At 39.3% G+C, this 19,996-nt stretch overlaps 3 protein-coding genes across 3 annotated transcripts in view; 2 read left to right on the top strand and 1 right to left on the bottom strand.

Annotated features, from left to right (window-relative positions):
- Nucleotides 1–1,058: 1,058 nt before the first annotated feature.
- LOC137265679 (uncharacterized) lies at nt 1,059–11,387 on the bottom strand. Its single transcript, XM_067801109.1, has 3 exons — nt 11,364–11,387; nt 8,154–8,638; nt 1,059–3,316 (listed from the first exon to the last, which is right to left on the bottom strand). The coding sequence occupies exons 1-3, from the start codon at nt 11,375–11,377 to the stop codon at nt 1,095–1,097; spliced, it is 2,721 nt and encodes a 906-aa protein (XP_067657210.1). The 5' UTR covers nt 11,378–11,387; the 3' UTR covers nt 1,059–1,094.
- Nucleotides 5,558–7,023, top strand: LOC137265433 (uncharacterized). Its single transcript, XM_067800831.1, has one exon. The coding sequence runs from the start codon at nt 5,574–5,576 to the stop codon at nt 6,774–6,776; it is 1,203 nt and encodes a 400-aa protein (XP_067656932.1). The 5' UTR covers nt 5,558–5,573; the 3' UTR covers nt 6,777–7,023.
- Nucleotides 11,388–17,679: 6,292 nt separating the features above from the next.
- LOC137265678 (protein mono-ADP-ribosyltransferase PARP15-like) overlaps nt 17,680–19,996 on the top strand; it is a 28,590-nt gene continuing 26,273 nt past the window's right edge. The window contains exons 1-2 of the mRNA XM_067801108.1: nt 17,680–17,740; nt 18,597–18,665. Coding sequence (XP_067657209.1) covers nt 18,624–18,665 — 42 coding nt within the window. The 5' untranslated portion in view covers nt 17,680–17,740; nt 18,597–18,623. The remainder of the gene's footprint in view (nt 17,741–18,596; nt 18,666–19,996) is intronic.

The raw sequence follows: 19,996 nt of genomic DNA, 5'->3' as shown, positions 1-19,996 counted from the left end.
TTGAGACAATAAGATCACGTCCCAATTTTGCGAAACAAATTTAAGTTTTTACTCAAATCTTAAACTCAAGTTTCACAATTTGAAACAGCTGAATTTTTAACTCAACTGCATTTTTGACATAGAAAACCCAAACAAATTAAGTAATCTATTGACGAAACTCAAACTGTTTCCTATAGTTTGAGTTTTGTGACAATTTCAGTTCATTCTGAGAAATGCATTTTCTCAATTTTGAGTAAAATCTCAGACTTAAGTTAAAACTCAGACTTAAGTTTGTTTCGAGAAATCAGGGCCTGGAGACAAACGGAAATGGGGACTTAAAATTTGTTTTTGATCAACGGAAATACACTGTTCTTGATATTTTGTTCACACTTACTTAGAAGCCTCAGAGTTGAGTGACACCTTTGTAAGGTGTCCTCTGGAAGTGGTGTAAATACCTGCAAAGAGCAGAAGGTTTGATTGCAAGGATATTCTTCTGTCACATTTAGCTTTATGTCTTAAACATTTCTTTTGATTCAGGGGGCAATCTGTAGCCTTGTGGTTAAAGTATTAGTTTGTCTCACCAAAAGTCTGGGTTCAGTTCCCAACATTGGTACAATGTGAGAAGTTTGTTTCTTGAATATGAATTAGGTTAACTTGAGCCTTGACCTTTCAAAACGTCTGCTACACCATTACCTAGTTTTTTCATGTTCGCTTCATATCAACCCGCATCTGATTTACTAGTGTACAGCTGACTGACCTTGTTTTACATGTCTGCTTCATGTCAACCTTGTCCTTGTTTTACAAGTTTGCTACACATGAACCTTGACCTTGTTTCACAAGTCTACTACATATCAGGGGCAGATAAAGAGAAAGGTGGGGGCGGGTGCACACCTCATTTTCACTCCAGTTTCAATGGTCATATAACCAAACTTCAGGACAAACGTTTTGTGCACACCGCATCACCCCCTCCTCTGGATCCGCCTATGGACATCATGCTACACTTAAAAGTCTGTTTCACATCAATCTAATTTCAACTTGTTTCACAAGTCTACTACTCCGTTTCACATCATGGTTTCAACTTGTTTCCCAAATCATCTACTCAATGACCTTGACATTTACATGTCTGCTGAGTGGTGACCTTCACCCCCAAGTTGTCCATGTGGGTGCTGAGGTGGGAACACCGGTGGACCATGGTCATGATTGCGAAGATGAGCAGGCATGGGATTGGGAGGATGGAGTTGATGTAGTTGAGACGAGACTGTCCCCAGCGACTGCAAGGAGTGGGGCTGACCTAGAGCTGTGTGCACCGGGTCAGGCTGATGTGGGTGTCCTGGGTTCACCACCATGTGGTGGGAGGGGCTCTCCCTGTGGGGTGAGGGTGGGCAGGGGTAGTTCCTGGGTGAGAGGGGAGGCTGATACATCCCTGCTGATGGTGACATGGGTGCCTGGTACACCTGGGTGCTGGGAGACACGGGCGCTTGGTACACAGGGAGGGGTGGGGAGACAGGAGGTGGGTGGAAGTTGATTGGCAGCTGCATGTTAACGCCCCGAGGATTGTGGTGGATTGAGGCTGGATTGTGACTTGTCTGTGGGTACAGTGATGCATCCTGAGTCTGTGTTGATGACTTCTGAAGCTGAACATCAGTCTCAGCTTTGGACAGCATCTGTCGAGACAACTCTAATGACTTCTCAGCTATTTCCTGAATATCTTGATTATCACCGGATGTATGGACTTCTATAATGAATTCGGATGCATCCAATCCACCAAGTTCTTTGCCATGACTCTTTATGTGGGTCCTCATGTTGTCTGCTCTAGTTCCGACCTTCCGACAAAGTTTACAAATAAACTGCTTCTGGGGAGAGTGGATGGTCCTGATGTGTTTGGTGAGTCCACCCTTATCCGGGAAGCAAGCCCCACAAGTTGAACACATAAAGTTCTTCTTGGCATTGTGGCGTTTCTCATGAGCCTTGCAGCAGTTCTTGGTCTTAAAAGTCTTTGTACAAATGCTACATTTGAATGGTGTGGTTGTCTTGTGGGTGTACTGGTGGGTATAGAGGGAGGACATGCACTTGAATGACTTTTGACAGATATTACAAACAAATGGACGCTCATCCTGATGAACAAATGAGTGAGCTTCTAGGTTACTCTTGAACATGAACTGACGGCCACAGATGTCACACATGAACCTGTTCACATCACTTGTGTGACGTCTCCGGTGGACGTTTCGCAGATGCTCAGACTTATAAAATTTCAAGCAAATATCACACTGGAAGTTTCTCTCTTGAACATGGTACGACTCTTCATGAGTCTTTAGAGCTTGCCTTGTAACAAAACCTTTCTCACAGATGCTGCACTTGTATGGCCGATCGCCTGTATGGATCATCTGGTGCGTCTTGAGACTGTTCCTGTAAGTGAAGGTCTTCCCACAGGTATCACACACAAACTGACTCATAGTCCCTGTTTCATGGATGGCCTCCTTGTGTGCCTTCAAGTGTGTTGCAGTCAGGTACGACTTTTGACACTGGTCACACTGGTAAGGACGTTCGCCACGATGCTTCCTCATGTGGAGCTTGTAGCTGTGGTGGAAGTTAAATGTAGTTCCACACTCTTCACAAGAATATGGCTTGGTGGAGCTATGGAGGCCTCGTTTATGATGTGTCAATGAATCCATGGAGGAGAATGGTTTGCCACACTCATCACACTGAAAGCTTTTCCAGTGCCGATCGGAGTGTCTCTTGTATGCTCGTTTAGTATCAAACTTCTTTTGGCACAGAGTGCATGTAAGGTCAGCAGGTATTGGTTGTTGTGGCTCCTTTTTAGAATCTTTCTTCACTTTCGTCTTGGGCTTCACAGATGTCAGCTGTTTCAACTTAATTTTCAGTGATAGTTTGGCAGCAGTTTTTCTTCCTCTCTTCTTGGGAACAACAGCTCTTGTTGGCACCTTCCTCTTGACAGCAGGCTTCCTCTTACTTCTCCGTTTGGACTCCAACCAGTCCTCATCATTATCTGCCTCTTCATCATTGTCAGCCTCTTCATCATTGTCAGCCTCTTCATCATTGCCATCTTCCTCTTCGGCATCATCAGCTACTGCAGACTCATCTCCTATTTCTGGCAGGTAGTCTTTGTCCTTCTTGTCTTCATTGTCCTCCTCAGCATTGTCCTCATCCATCATCCAGTCCTCATCTGGATCTGGTTCATGTTCCAGTTTCATGTCCTCTGATACTGTTCGGTCATTTATGGGTGTCTCTGTGTTCAGTCGGATTGGATGATCTTGGTTTGTGCCTGCAGACCCACTGGTGACAGATCCTGTCCATCCTGCATCTATGGTTGGACTGCCTGAAATCATACAAAATATAGTCTTGAACATTTTGAACATGAAATAAACCGTTCACACTCATTCTGTACTAATGAATATATATCCATCACTAAAGTCCATTTAGTAATGTGACTGTTTAGACTCCAAAACATGACCATTACAAAAATATCAGCCCTAGGATTTGAGGGGTGCCAGTCAAATCGCCCCAGCGACGAAACGCCCCAGCAAATTTAGTCAAATCGCCCCAGATATTTGGTCAAATCGCCCCAGGGGGGTAGTCAAAGCGCCCCAGTTTATTCAAATGGTCTGATATATGCTATAAATGCATGGTTTTATCAACTTCCATACTAAACAGAAAGCCAAAAGAAATGTTACATCTCTTCATATGTAAATAATGTCCCTACCATGTCAAGTTGAAGAACCGATTTGTGTGTGCTATATAGACTGTTCATTTCAGAAGAAGAGTAAGTAATACTGTTTTTTGTATGACGCTCGTGGACAGTGTTAAACCCATGTGTTTAAGAGTGGTATCAATCGTTCAGTTTGCAATCAATCACAGAAAACAAAAGAGACATTGAAAAAGGCCAAATTTAATGAAATTATCTTAGATTAGTATCTGGTGTGTCCTCCATTGGCATTCAAACATGCCTGAACTCGCCGTCTCACAGAATATGTCAAACGTCGGATGAAAGCAGCTGGAATCTGTCTCCATTCATCCATCAGAGCAGCACTAAGTTCTTGACGTGTATGTGGCTGTTGCTGACGTAACTGGATCCGACCATCGAGGTAATCCCAGAGGTGTTCAATGGGGTTCATATCCGGTGATCTTGCATCACTTAGTTAACATGTTTTGATAGCCTGTTTATATCCACACTATTTGACAAGACTTATTTACAAAAGCTCTAAATTATTTTGATAAGTATCATACCATACTTGTTGACCAAACCTATGAATTTATGGCCTCACTTTTTGACAAGAGTAATTAAAAAAAACCCAGCAAATTGTCTTCATAAGTATTATACTATACTTGTTAAGAAAACCAATGCATTTATGGCCTCACTTTTTGACAAGTGTAATTAAAAAACCCCATCAAATTGTTTTCATAAGTATTATACTATACTTGTTAAGGAAACCTATGCATTTACGACCGAACTTTTTGACAACAGCAGTTGTAGATTGCTTTTGATATGTATTAAGTCCCATACTTGCTGACAAAAACTGTGCATTTACAGCCAAAGAACATTTTATACAAGCCTTTCATTTACTTCTTGTAATTTAAAAAAGCATAGACAACATGCAAATAATTGGTGTTATAAGTGTTGTCTATACATGAATATTACTTTTGCTCTTCTCAGTTTACTAGTTAAATATTTATCAGAAACATTACTACATAGTATTATGTGAAGGCTGTAACATGGAAGTTTTATACAGATTGTAATTCTTTACCAAATAACTGGTATTACGGTGTTACCTAGGCATGGGATATTACTAATAATATAACACATAATATTATGTGAAGAATATAGTATGGAAGTTGACAAAACCAAGCATTTGTGGCATATATCAGACCATTTTGAATAAACTGGGGCGTTTTGACTACCCCCCTGGGGCGATTTGACCAAACCTGGGGCGATTTGACCAAATATCTGGGGCGATTTGACCAAATTTGCTGGGGCGTTTCGTCGCTGGGGCGATTTGACTGGCACCCGGATTTGAGCAGGTAGAAGCTGATCCCAGCTGGATACCAAAAATCTTGTTATATGTATCAGTTAACTATTTATCTAGATGGAATACTGTCACAAGGCTATTTCTATGGGTCCGAGATCTCTGTTCTAACTCAAAAGAGTAAAACCATTCACACAAAAATAAATAAAAAAAACATTGTGCTTATCGAAGGATCAGTTAACAAGCTTTATTCTTGGTGATATATTTCTATACTTTGCTAACATTTTAACTATAATATTTACAGAATTTCTCCTCTTACATAATACCTTTCAGCAAGCTACAATTTTCAAAATTATATTTCGAAATTCACAATTTTATATACTTAAGTGTATTAAATTAGCAACAATGTTGAGAGTACACAAAGTATTTAGAACATGAAATATATTATATTCTAGAACTAAAACATAAAATTAGCAGTGACAAAAAAAGAAACTTGAAGAATCATGCCAAATTACAAACGACCATTCTCAGATGATAAACAGACAAGAAACAGTGAAAATTTTCCAATTGTCTCCCTTGATGCGTTAGGGGAGAGAACTCTAGAAAAGCAAGATGGCTGACATGCTGCTGAAGGCTGTTCCATTTGTCCTCGATTTTCTTGACATTGACAATACAGACATCCTACAATCAGGCATTTTGAGTGACAGTTCCTATGATGATGACATAACGGCTGTAATTATTCATGCAATGAATCGGAGAGAGTCAGAAAATGGAACACAGCTTTATACCAAGACAAACAGACAGGCGAGAGTAGAGCCAATCTTCAGAATCTGCAGCGAAGAAGCCTACAGAAAGCACTTTAGAATGAGCAAGGTGATGTTTGAAGAGTTACTTAAAACACTTGAGAGTCAGACAAATCAGCAGTCAGCACATGCGGGCGGGCGGCCAGAATTATCAACAGAAATGAGACTGTACATCACCTTGAATTACTTGGGTAGTCGAAAAAGTATGAGACAGCTGGCAAAGATTTACCAGGTTAGTGAAAGTTCAATTTTGATCTCTGTGAGGAGAGTTGTTTCTACAATCTATCAAATTATGCAAACGTTTATAAAGTGGCCTGAACCTTCAAGACTGGCAAACATAGCTGAAAGCTTCAACCATCTAACAGGAATGCCCCGAGTGGTTGGCGTCATAGATGTGTCACATATTCATGTAAGGGCACCTGTTGCCCAAAAAGACTACTACACAAATCTGAGAGGGAAACTTTCAATCATACTCCAGGCAGTCTGTGATCATAAGATGAAGTTTCTACACTGCTGCACGGGTTGGCCTGGATCTGTGGATGATGCAAGTGTGTTCCATGATTCTGATTTATATATGGATGTCATGAACAACCAGTCAAAATTCTTTCCACCTGGGCACTACCTGGTTGCAGATTCAGCTTATCCTCTTCAAGACTGGCTGCTGACTCCATTTGATGAAAGTGAAAATTTAAATGAATCCCAAGTGAAATTCAATCAAACCCACAAAGAGACTGGGGAAGTGATACAGAGGGCATTTGCACATTTGAAGGCAAGGTTTCCCAGACTATATTACATAGACATGATGGACATGGAAGACATAGTGAAAGTGATTTTAGTCTGCTGTGCCCTTCATAATTATTGCCATGAGAAAGGTGACGTTGAGTTGTTCAAAGATACTGAATCAAATGAAGAAGAGAGTGCTGTTCATGATGCTGAGCTGAACACTCACAGGGAGGAGGGGATTGTTAGGAGAATCGAGATCACACAGATTATTGCCTCTCCACAGAAATAGTTCAAGTAAAGTTAGAACATAAGTTAAATGTGATGGACAGGTTGTCACTAACGTTGACACTAAGACACATACAAATTACTACAGGGGCATTCCTTTGTGCAAATACTGTTGTGCACATTACTATGTACTCATATTGAGAAGAATCAATGTCTTTGGTAAATGCATCAAGAATTACTATCAGTGTTAAAATAGTACTAATAATGTTGATGATACAACTTAAGAGGAAATATGAAATAAATGCATATGCACATTTGTTTTTGTTATTATTTATCAATTATGTATGTTCACAGTATGGCCTCTCCCTGAACAGGTGGTTGGGTAGCCTTCTGATGAATGTGTTCGTTTGATACACCAAAACACACGTCTTTCAGTCCCCACATTGTTACTATGAGTAAAGCTCATTTCTTATGTCCTGCACCATGACATTGCTGAAATAGTGCTAAAGTTGGTGTAAAACTAAGTTCACCCACTTATACTGAAGCAATGTTCAGATACATGTTCATAAGGATAAATGAATGCTTCTGTTTACACACACTGCTTGTAATCTCACAAGAAACCTTTGGTATGACAGCCTGCCTTATTGGAGATTACTATGGAGGATGAAACATTTATTTATAATCCTAATATTGAAACTCTTTAGTATTAATTTGAAAATTAAGATTTCAAATCTTAAGGTTGAACACATTGAAAAAAAAATCAGGAAAACAGATTATCTCCATGAAACCTTTGTTTCAGTCACCTGTGGTGATTTTCTACTGAACATGCATGACCAGAGTCAACTGCAAAATGGCCATGATCATGATGATAACACAAACTTCACCATGCATGGCGCTGAAAAAAGCAAAAGGTCATATCATTTGAATTCTCAGTGCCTAGCTAGTAATTTATTGACACATATTTCTTTTTCCAAATTTTCCAAGGAATCTCAAAAGACCTATTTTGCATGGGGACATCAAACAAATCATAAGATTCCAAATCTTACTGGAAAATCTGAGGATCATGTGATTGTTTGTGACTCGACTGTTTAGTGGGTTCATTCCGCAAGCAACTGACATTTTTCTACAGACGGTTTTATCGGTTTTCCTTGAGTTCCTGATAAACTGTCAAGAATTTTACCAGCTAAACAGAGCACCATCCCAGTTTCAAACATAAACAAACATACAGATGAATCTACAGACTTGCATTTTGTGATCTGGCAATTATGTGAAGTTAGTAATCATGTAGTTTTGAACAAAATCTTCAAAATTGCCTACTGAAGAAGTATGAATTGCATTCACATTCAATATACAATTTCTGAGTATTTAAAAGATGAATATATTTCACAAATGTTTGAATGACTGCACACTGCACATCCATCTTCAGACCCAATGTACCTACCAACTGTCTGATTCTTTGGTTCAGAGGGGAGGGCATGCTCATCTGCGCTGTCATACTTCCTCATCAGTTCCAGTCTCCCAAGGGAGGTAACTTTATCAAACCAGTTTTTGTCAAAAGCCTTCTGCTTCGTGGGCAGCGCAGAGAAAGGTTTTGCCAACTTTGACATACCACTGACCTGGCTGCCGTCTTTCTGTATTGGAACACTATGGCTGGAATAAGATGTCGCAGTGCTGCTTCCATATTGTTGATCAGGGTATGCCTCTCCAAAGGAATTTCTTTCTGTTGTCTCAGAGACTTCAATTACACCTATTTCTTCGTTTCCATTAATACTGATGGACAGGGTGCCATTGAGGGACACAGAGTTGACCGTGAGAAATGTTTGGTACAGATACTGTGCCTCTTCCAAGAATATTAGTTTGATCTTTTCCTTCAGACTGTAAGTACTGGCCGGTACTGGGGAATATGTTGAAACATCTGGTGGTGGCCTAAAATGTATGTAGAGAAGGTTGGCTTACTTGCAGTAGTTCTTAAATATATATAAGGCCAGACCAGTTTTATTTCTTGTTTTATGGATTTTTGTCTTATTCTTGAAAACATATGGCAGGCGGAACAGTAAAACAAAAAATAAAATTGGTCTGGCCCAAATAGTTTATAAATTATAGATTTATAACGATCATTACACTTATGTCCCTCATTATTTTATTCAGTCTTACATTTTTAGCTGGTGTACAAAGCCAACTGACAAACAGACCTCATGAAAATATTAACAGTTTTTATACCTATAACTTAGGACAGCTCTGTTGTGAATTGAGAGCAATGAAAAAAGATTTTATCACCATTAGTGACCATTCATAATTTATGGCTACAGGGGGTGATGATGATTTTTATGGAGAAGCATGTACAAGGTGACTGAATCAAAGTAACCGCCCCCCTGCAAATCATGTACAAAATCAATTACCCACTTCCCCTTTCCCATATTTTGAAGCATGATTCGTTTCATAATACAATTTACAAATTTGCTGGCCCCTTCTTCCCCTTATAAATGGGTACAGACCCGATGACCTCTCTCTCTCTCTCTCTCTCTCTCTCTCTCTCTCTCTCTCTCTCTCTCTCTCTCTCTCTCTCTCTCTCTCTCTCTCTCTCTCTCTCTCTCTCTCTCTCTCTCTCTCTCTCTCTCTCTCTCTCTCTCTCTCTCTCTCTCTCTCTCTCTCTCTCTACTTATTGATATCTAATGGTGAGTAATACATGTATACTAATCTCTACTCTCACAGAAACAAAATCAGTTATCTCTCAGTTTTGTTCTTCTGTAATGCAAGTGACTTCCTTTCATTAGTAGCAGTAATAATCTAGAAGTTACAAAATATCTCTTTCATTTGTCCACCAACATTGAATTTTAGCCCAACATTTTGGTAACAAACTAAGATTAAATAAATAGTTTTTATAATAACTACACTGGAACACTTTGAAAACTAGCTTCTTGTCTGTCTTTTGAACATGTTTTATCAACTAGCAATAAGAATAATCTTTGTTAGAATACATGAAATTTGTTTTGTTTGTTTGCTGTTCTACACTGCACTCAGCAACATTCAAGCCATATGCCAGTCAAGTCTGGGCCAGACAATACAATGATTAAGCCTGAACAGCATGGGTTGATCTTCAGATCTTCGCCATTATTACCATTAGTGTTATATATCAGTGAAACATAAATTTCCAACATGTTACATGTTAGCCAGTAATATTTGAGGTTAAAGTCCTGCGTGGTTGGTAAGATTGTGAAATATTTGTACACACTTCATGTATCTAATTATTTGAGTAACAAGTTTTATGTTAAGACCTGTATTATTTAGACTTTGCTCCAACATTAAGCTAGAATCATATACCATATGCATGGGCTACCAGTTATGGCCAGAATCTACTTTAAGATCCTCTGTCTCACAAATAGGTGCCTCCATGGTTTGGCTCCCTCCTACTTGTGTCAACTCATAGATCCTTATGTCCCCACTCGCAGCTTGCTCTTGAACTCCCAAAACTACTGGTCATCCCATCCTACAAACTGAATTCCTTTGGATACCAATCATCCGCTCACCCAGCACCTGTGCTTTGGAACTCTCTCCCTTGTGCCATTAAAAGCTCTGACACAATTGACATTTTCAGTCCAGACATAAAACCCACCTTTTCCTAGTACATAACTTATAATTTCAGCTGTAAATATTACAGTGTAAATATTCTGTAGAGCATTATTATGAGCATGCTCATGTTGAATAGGCATATATAAATGTGCATTTATTATTATTATTATTATCATTATAATGTAACTAATGGTGACATCAATAACAAGCACTCACTGGGACAATTAGAATCATCTGCAAGTCTTTCATGTAAACTATATTCTAGTTCATGTTATTGAATAAAAAAAAGACTGGACCGTCCAACTGACATCGAAACGTATATAATTTATCTCATGTGGATGACATCTTAAAAAACAAACATTACTTAGTTACAAAATAACAGTTGTAATTGTGACAATACTTCTGGGTCAATGCTATATCTACACATGATTATTATCTCAAGAAATAATTATATGTCACAATAAGGAAAAATAATTTATGTTGTTGTGAGCAGACTTGTTCCCAAAGGCAAGGCTGGTTTATTGTTATTATCTTCTAATTACACTTCCAACCAATATTCATACACTAATACACTATATTATTATTTATCTTCATTGATATATATGTCACCTGAAACGCGATTAAATACATATTCAATTTATTTCAGCTGTGCTACATTTCGTTGCAAATACACATTTCCGTGTCACTGAGTAAGGGTTGTCAAAAGTTACCTCCCTTTAACTAACAAAGGCGATGTTTTGTCGGGGGGGCGACAGACTGTTCGGGGCTTTTAGTGGAACCTGTGTACAGATCTGAAAGCTGACATGTATCTGACACATCAGTCTTGCAGACACGTGCGTCATACTGACGAGTAATTTGTTTACAACAACACAATACTCCAAACAGTATGAAGGATGATTTTGCTAGGCCACGCAAACACACATAGTCGCTTTTCATAATAATCTACCAAACACACCTTCCATATGCGTCAAAGATCGGACACGACTTACATTACAAATGTCAGATTCATAAACAAAGAAGTATGAAGAAGGAAAGAACGGCAATTAACGGCATTTCTTGGAGTTTGGCGGTTCCAACTCACCTATTTGAAGCCATTGTGAGAGGGCGCTACGAGCGGGCACTTTGGTGTGGCCTAGTTTCAATACCGACTCATAAAAACGCTTCGTGGTTTTTAACAATTTTACCAAGACACATGTTTATGTTCTTCGAGTATATGGTTCGAATCTACCTCCTCTACTCAATGGATTAATCTTTGACTATGTTAAACATTTTGTTTTCTACTATAAAGACCTTGATATTCAATACTGAAATATTTCGAAATTATGTACTGACCGAGTTCTCATATTTTTTAACATCAGCTGGTAAGTTCAAAGAAAATTATGTAAAGGTTGTCCATGCTGCTTTAAACTGAATTAGATCGTGTTATCCAGTCAAAATTACAACAGTACAGTTTAAAAATGTTTATATACTTCCTCTCAAACTTTTAAGCTGACTAGTGTAAATTTATGTACCCAACTATTCTAAACTAGATTTTGCAAAATATTCCATTCTGTTTAAAGGCACTGTTTACACATGAATTAATGTGATGTACAACAAAATCGTCACGTTGAAATGTTTGTTGTCATGAGTTTAATATTGATTCAAATCAGTAAAATTGGCGAATTCTTCACAAACTTTACTCCAAAGCGCAATTGTTCATATCAATGATGCATATGTATGCTTATGTTTTTCAGCAGTTTGATACGTGATCCTCGTGCAATTCATCTACATAAAGTGTGCAGTTCGTTCGCTCAAGTTAGTGGAGAAATCGGTCTTCGATGCAACCATGTATATATGCATAACATATAAACTGAGTGTTCTTAAGTTTTCTTAAGTGTTTCTTAAGTATTCCTTAAGTTGTTTCAAAGGCATTTAGAAGTTGGGGGAATCAAACTAACAGTGCTTTATGGTTCAACTTCTTTATTATACAAGGTCACAACGTTTCAAGACAGATTCTAGTCTCTTCTTCAGGTGAGGTGAAGAAGAGACTAGAAGAAGAGACTAGAATCTGTCTTGAAACGTTGTGACCTTGTATAATAAAGAAGTTGAACCATAAAGCACTGTTAGTTAGAGTATTCCTGTTGTAGATTATCCCTGTTGTAGATTATCCCTGTTGTGGATTATCCCTGTTGTAGATTATCCCTGTTGTAGATTATCCCTGTTGTGGATTATCCCTGTTGTGGATTATCCCTGTTGTGGATTATCCCAGTTATCCCTGTTGTGGATTATCCCTGGTTAATTATGGCATAAACGTAAACTTACTAGCAGCACTCTTTTCTGGGAAAAAATGTTCAATAACCATTCCTTGAAATAAGTTAGTGAGTGAGTTTAGTTTTCCGCCGCTTTTAGCAATATTCCAGCAATATTGCGGCAGGGGACACCAGAAAATGGGCTTCACACATTGTACCCATCTTGAAATGAATATAGGTGAGGTGTAAGTCTTGTTTTAATATATTGTTCAAAATAAGATAGGAATATTGGTATCTTTATGACTGACATTTTGTCAGTGTGTCAATGAATAAATAGATCATTATTCAAAATTTCAGAATTTGCACATGTCCCTAACTATTTTTGTCCAGTATAATTGTTACATGTTGCCAAGGATGCGAATGTGACATGTCGTCAATTATTTTCAACTATCCGCATTATCTTCTTCATTATTTTGCCTTTTACTCCCGAAAAAGTGGAATCTGATGGTAATCGAGACTGGCACTCTCCGAAGAAATCCATGAACATCCGGGTTACAACAGATCTTCAGTAATTCAATTAAACCATACTTGTCGTACGATACGACTAACGGAGTCGGTGGTCACTGGCTCACTGACTTGTTTAACACATCGTTGTAGTCCTACTGTGTAGATCAGTGCTCATGCTGTCGATCACTGAATAGTCTGGAAAAATGCTGAGCAACACGTTTGACCTGAGCAAATGCTGCATGTGCGGTGTATAACAGTTGATACCATCGTTTTATGCGATAAATTGTTATTGTGTATTGTAAGTAACAAATGCATTTTATTTGGTTAGAATGATTAAATAACCTTGAGGGTTACAGGCAATACTTTCAAAGGGGGTCGAAGAAGCGGAAATATTGCCCCCCTGAGAAGGTATGTAGTCCAATTTTGTTCATGTTTTTCATAGTACGTGTTTTAATCGTAGAATATGTGTTGTTGTTTTTAAAAACATCTTTGGCCAAACTGGAGTACAATCGCCAATAACTGAAGAGATGGTGTAAACTCAGCTAGGGTCCACGCAGGTAGCAAAAGTAATGTACGTGTTTTAGGATACTAGTTTTACTTTGATATCTATCATGAAATAATCGTTTTACTGTTCATCGTCCAAAGGCTTTTAATTTCTCACTTTATTGATCCTTAATATGATGATGAACTCTTCTCGTGACGATATGGCTCAGATATTGCCCATGTGACTATAGAAATGAACTCACTCATTTACGTCATAAAATGTCATGTAGAAGAATGGATCAAGGCAAGCGGCATTATCCAACAAACAAGACGAGAGACCGGATGCACAAATAACGTTACTACCTCTTATGACAAGCATGCGTTCTGTAGGTCAACACCAACCCAATCCTCACGAGTATATCATCACGTTATCAGTATATCATCACTTTATCATCACGTTATCAGTATATCATCACTTTATCAGTTTATCATCATGTTATCAGTATATCATCACTTTATCAGTTTATCATCACGTTATCAGTTTATCATCACTTTATCAGTTTATCATCACGTTATCAGTTTATCATCACTTTATCAGTTTATCATCACGTTATCAGTTTATCATCACTTTATCAGTTTATCATCACGTTATCAGTATATCATCACTTTATCAGTTTATCATCACGTTATCAGTTTATCATCACTTTATCAGTTTATCATCTCGTTATCAGTTTATCATCACGTTATCAGTATATCATCACGTTATCAGTTTATCATCACTTGTTAATTAGTTTGTGTACATATATCGCCTGTTCTCTCCCTGTATCATTTACACTTTGAAAACGATACAAGAACCTGTATCGAAACGTCGTGTTCCAGTATTAAAGAAGTTGTCATCCATATACACTTATTCTATTTACTTCCAACTTCTAAAATATGCCTCTCAAACAAGTTCACGAGTATTGTTCGTTATAAACGTCCGAAAGTTTGAATGTGTTATCACTTTTCCTGCTGACGGATGTTGGATCTTCTGCATCTGGATCCGGCACGACATGATATGGTCCGGTGTCCAGAACAATTAAACCTTCTCGAGGAGTCCCTGTACCAGTTGGGTTTTTTTCACTCAATTTAGGAAATTACCACATTCGTTTGAGTGTGGTAATCTCTGTTGTCTTTGGATTTCACTTGACCATGAGTTAACGATCAGGCAGAAATGCCGACACTTTTACCACCTGCGTGATAACACAGAATAAGTCGCTTATCTTTGTTCTTGTTACGTGGTTCTGTAGAGGAGCTGTCTAGCCAACTTGAGGCGTGGCTGGCGTTCATCCATGTTTCATCCAAACACATTCTCGAATCCTTCTTGACGTTTTTGTCTGACTGTGTGTAAGTATGTGTTGGGTAATTGCACGATGTCAGTTCTTTCATTTAGCACCAATCTGTTTTACTCACTTACCTTTTGTTAGCATGCAAAATTTGATAAAGTTTGGCATGCTAACACTTTGTTAAACGAAATCCGATTTTATGCAAACGCTTCCATAACTGTTATTTGTATAAGTCATCGAATGTTCTGTCTTCGTAAGTTTTGCAAAAAGGAAGTAATTTAGTTTTACTACAGAATCCTCCAATAGCATTTCTTACTAACGCTTTCTGAAAACAGTCAAGTTTGTCATCTTCTGTAGTCGAGGTTTTAACACACACCCCTCAGTTGGCCTCACTCAGTTGCACGTCTCCAAAAATATTTTTCAGTTGTCAATTAGACAAACTAACTGCACATTCGGCGCGTTTAACAAATTTAGTCAAATGCATACGGGTATTTAAGGCGACCCCTTTCACGTTCACGTTTAAAAGATCATAAACTTTGAAAATAATGGACTTGGTGTTATAGGTGAGTTTCAGTTTCTCATGTGGCCTGAATGTATATCGACTGACTATGCCTCATGTGACGTCAAAATTGCACGTGCTTTTTCCGTCTGTGCCCGCAACAGTGCTTCTGTTGGTTTATCCTCGTAAGCTTCAAACGGAAAATCAAACAATATGATGACAGTTTGGTTAAGTAACTTTACTTTTTTAGAGTTGATCTGATGTTCTCAATACATTCAGCCTTGAAATGAATGTTTGATCATGAACCGATTTGGAGCTGGATAGTGATTCATCAGTATCAGTTTGATCCAAACAGACTTGTAGAGTATGATATGCGGCATGTCTGGATTACAACAGTGTCTGGGTCTGAAGAAATCTGCTGTATTCACAAGCGAGGATATACCTTGTAATTATCAATTAATCACAAGTGTGTAGTATTTGTGTAGGGGAAGGCTCACCTACCTCTGAAAAAAACCCAGAAAGTCCCTTGACCTCTTTTCACAATAATTTATTAAAATACTCTAACCGTTTCTGTAAAATATGTTCATTTCTGGGACTGGAAGTTAGTCAAAAGGGATCCATGAAGATCCGGTTAGAACTGGCCTTCAGCAACCCATGCTTGTAGTAAGAGGTAACTAACGGTATCGGGAGGTCAGGCTCGTTTACTTTGTTGACAAGTCACCGTATCCCAGTGGCAATCATACATGCTCATGTGACTGATCGCCGGGTCCGCCATTGGATTCTCTGGTCGTGACTCGATTATTAGTAATTGGTTACAGATTGTCTACATGGCTGACGGTAGCGAGGGTTCAAGTAGTTAGAGACTGTTTACATGGCCGAGGGGTAGCGAGGTGTTCAAGTGTTGAGAGATTGTCTACATGGCCGTGAGGTAGCGAGGGTCAAGTGGTTAGAGATTGTCTACATGACGGAGGGGTAGGGAGGGTCAAGTGGTTAGAGAGTGTCTACATGACGGAGGGGTAGCGAGGGTCAAGTGGTTAGAGATTGTCTACATGACCGGAGGGTAGCGAGGTGGTCAGGTGGTTAGAGATTGTCTACATGAAGGAGGGGTAGCGAGGGTCAAGTGGTTAGAGAGTGTCTACATGACTGAGGGGTAGGGAGGTCTTCAAGTGGTTAGAGATTGTCTTCATGACGGAGGGGTAGCGAGGGTCAAGTGGTTAGAGATTGTCTATATGACCGGAGGGTAGCGAGGTGTTCAAGTGGTTAGAGAGTGTCTACATGACTGAGGGGTAGCGAGGGTCACGTGGTTAGAGAGTGTCTACATGACGGAGGGGTAGCGAGGGTCAAGTGGTTAGAGAGTGTCTTCATGACTGAGGGGGTAGGGAGGGTTCAAGTGCTTAGAGACTGACTACGAGGTCGAGGGGTAGCGACGGTTCAAGTTGCCTATAGCTTGACTACATGTTCGAGGGCTAGCGAGGGGTGGGGGTGGGGCAGTTAGAGCTTGACTACATGGAAACAGACAATATAATTGTATTGTCTTTGGTGGAAATAGGCAAGACATTTTGTGTATTTGAGAATTTGAGATAGGCAGAAGTCCGCTAGAACCAAAGTAGATATTAAAGTGCATAAACCTAGATATTAAAGTGCATTTGAAACTACAGTCTCTTGTTAAAGTGATTCCCCTCTTCATGTTTACTGAAAGAGCTAGTTTTAGAGACACTTCCACCCCTTTCAGGATGACGCAATCACGAGGACAGAACTGATCCTAATGTTTTCAGTATCTATACATGCTGCCGAGTTCAAACTAGATAATGCATGGCCACACTAGTCAACTCCTGATATATTGTAAACTGTGCCAGCTTAAATATCTGGACACAATATTTTTGAAAGATCAAAATGGGGTTGTGAAAAACAGTCCCTGTCTTAAACAAGCAATCCAAATCTTTGGCTGTTAATGCTGACGGGATACAGTTCAATACAGTTCTGGACATATTTTATATGATATTATCTGAGGACATGCCATTATCCATGAGGTACCAAATGAGATATCGTTTTCATTTTCTGCAATTGGTAAACAAATATTATACCCCAGTGTGTTGTGATGACTCATATTTCGGGACCCACCTTACCCACATCTGTGAAATGGTTTTGCTAATGATTCCTTCGAAATAAAATGGAAACTTTACATACATTGGACATCGGGAATATTGTTAGGCTTGCTACTTTTTGACACCCCCTCGTATCTAAAATGGAATACCCACATTTAAAAGAACAACAATAAAAACATCAGAGAGTGGGATGTACCCTACGTTTAATTTTATCAGTGATATCCTTTTATGTCCACGTGACAAGGTCGCTCCCAAACCGAAAGTAGCTGACGGCATACAAGGGAACTACGCCGTGACAAATGACAAGACGCGTACGTATTAATTTTCTCTTGTGTTGAGACTGTCAGCAAACTCTCCGTTTCAAATATTTCTTGAATGCTATTACGAAAGTCATAATTTCCAATATATGTGTGTCTTTATGTTGAATAGGTAGGCTCATTACATGTATACATGGTATCACAGCCAAGTCAGCGACAGCGCCTACCCGGAAGCTTCTGATGAAATAGAAATTTGCTTCTGTGGTTAGGCGGTCACAAATGTGGGGTTGAATAAGGCTTCAGCGATTATGTTTGAACTCAGCATGGTCGTTAACCATTCGGTCAAGGGTGGGCCTTGTACGATTTCATATAAAAAAGGAAAAGAAAAGAAACATTGGACATCGTCTGGTGATTTTTTTTTACATAACTGAAACAATAACTGAATAATGATTGATTAACGAAGTCATGGTTTGTCACGGGCTTAGCAGTCATAAAACACAGTAGGGCGTGGGAAGAAAAATACAGTTTGTTTATTTCCTCCTCTAGCTCAAACAACAACCACAAGGAAGAAGGTCTCAATATCCATATTTAGAATGCAGACATCAGCACGCGAATATATTTCCTCATCTTCCCCCAATAATACTTCCCCCATCCTCAGCCCCACCCCAAGAAAAGGTATCCCTGCCCTGCTCAAATACCTCATGCTCCTGTCCATTTTCGGTCTCTACCTCTACCCTACCCACCCCGCCCTCCCCTTAATACTGACTTCTCCTTAGTCCCAGCCTGAACCAAATCTGAATGTGTCAGTGCTGTAGAGCCTTCATTGTTCCACCAATATTAATGGATATCACTTTGAAGAATGAGGTACTGTGTAGAAGAAGCCTCCAGTTGGCTGTCCTATATATTTCAGTTCATGTGACAAGGTAATTGGGCAGCCATGAAGGTGGAACTGGTGACAGGTAGTATTGCTGACCAGAAGGTAAGCATATTATTCTTCATATGTACACATAGTTTAACATCACTCACTCACTCACTCACTCACTCTTCCCTTACAATCTACTTACATCTTCCCTTATGGCACAGTTGTGTTTTCTCCCCAGACCTATTTATATCTACAGGGAATAAAAATAATGCACACACCCATAGCACACATTTACAAGTATCTTCATATACAGACACATCTAAGCTTCACACACACACATAGACACACACATACGCACACACACACACACACACACACTCTCTCTCTCTCCCTCAGACACAGTAACATCTACCCTTGAGACCGTTTCATCTGCCCTCTGGCACTGTTACATCTACCCTTGAGACAGTTACATCTTCCCTAAGACACTGTTACATCTACCCTTGAGACAGACAGTTACATCTTTCCTAAGACACAATTACATCTACCATTAAGACTTGTTACATCTTTCCTCTGACACAGTGTTACATCTACCCTTGAGAGGGACACTGTTACATCTACCCTTGAGACCGTTACATCTTCCCTCGGACACAATTACATCTACCCTTGAGACAGTTACATTTTCCCTCTGACACAGTTACATCTACCCTTGAGACAGTTACATCTTCCCTCAGACGCTGTTACATCTACCCTTGAGACAGTTACATCTTTCCTAAGACACAATTACATCTACCATTAAGACTTGTTACATCTTCCCTCTGGCACAATGTTACATCTACCTTTGAGAGGGACACAGTTACATCTACCCTTGAGACAGTTACATCTTCCCTCAGACACAATTACATCTACCCTTGAGACAGTTACCTCTCCCCTCTGACATAGTTACATCTACCCTTGAGACAGTTACATCTTCCCTCTGACACAGTTACATCTACCCTTGAGACAGTTACATCTTTCCTAAGACACAATTACATCTACCATTAAGACTTCTTACATCTTCCCTCTGACATAATGCTACATCTACCTTTGAGAGGGACACAGTTACATCTACCCTTGAGACAGGTACATCTTCCCTCAGACACAATTACATCTACCCTTGAGACAGTTACATCTTTCCTAAGACACAATTACATCTACAATTAAGACTTGTTACATCTTCCCTCTGACACAATGTTACATCTACCCTTGAGAGGGACACAGTTACATCTACCCTTGAGACAGTTACCTCTTCCCTCTGACACAGTTACATCTACCCTTGAGACAGTTACATCTTCCCTCTGACACAGTTACATCTACCCTTGAGACAAGTACATCTTCCCTAAGACACTGTTACATCTACCCTTGAGACAGTTAATCTTTCCTAAGAAACAATTACATCTACCATTAAGATG

Source organism: Haliotis asinina, chromosome 15, assembly GCF_037392515.1.
Source record: "Haliotis asinina isolate JCU_RB_2024 chromosome 15, JCU_Hal_asi_v2, whole genome shotgun sequence".
NCBI classification, from domain to species: Eukaryota; Metazoa; Mollusca; class Gastropoda; order Lepetellida; family Haliotidae; genus Haliotis; species Haliotis asinina.
The sequence above is the reverse complement of the archived record's forward strand: the minus strand, read 5'-3'. Positions and strand labels throughout refer to the sequence as shown.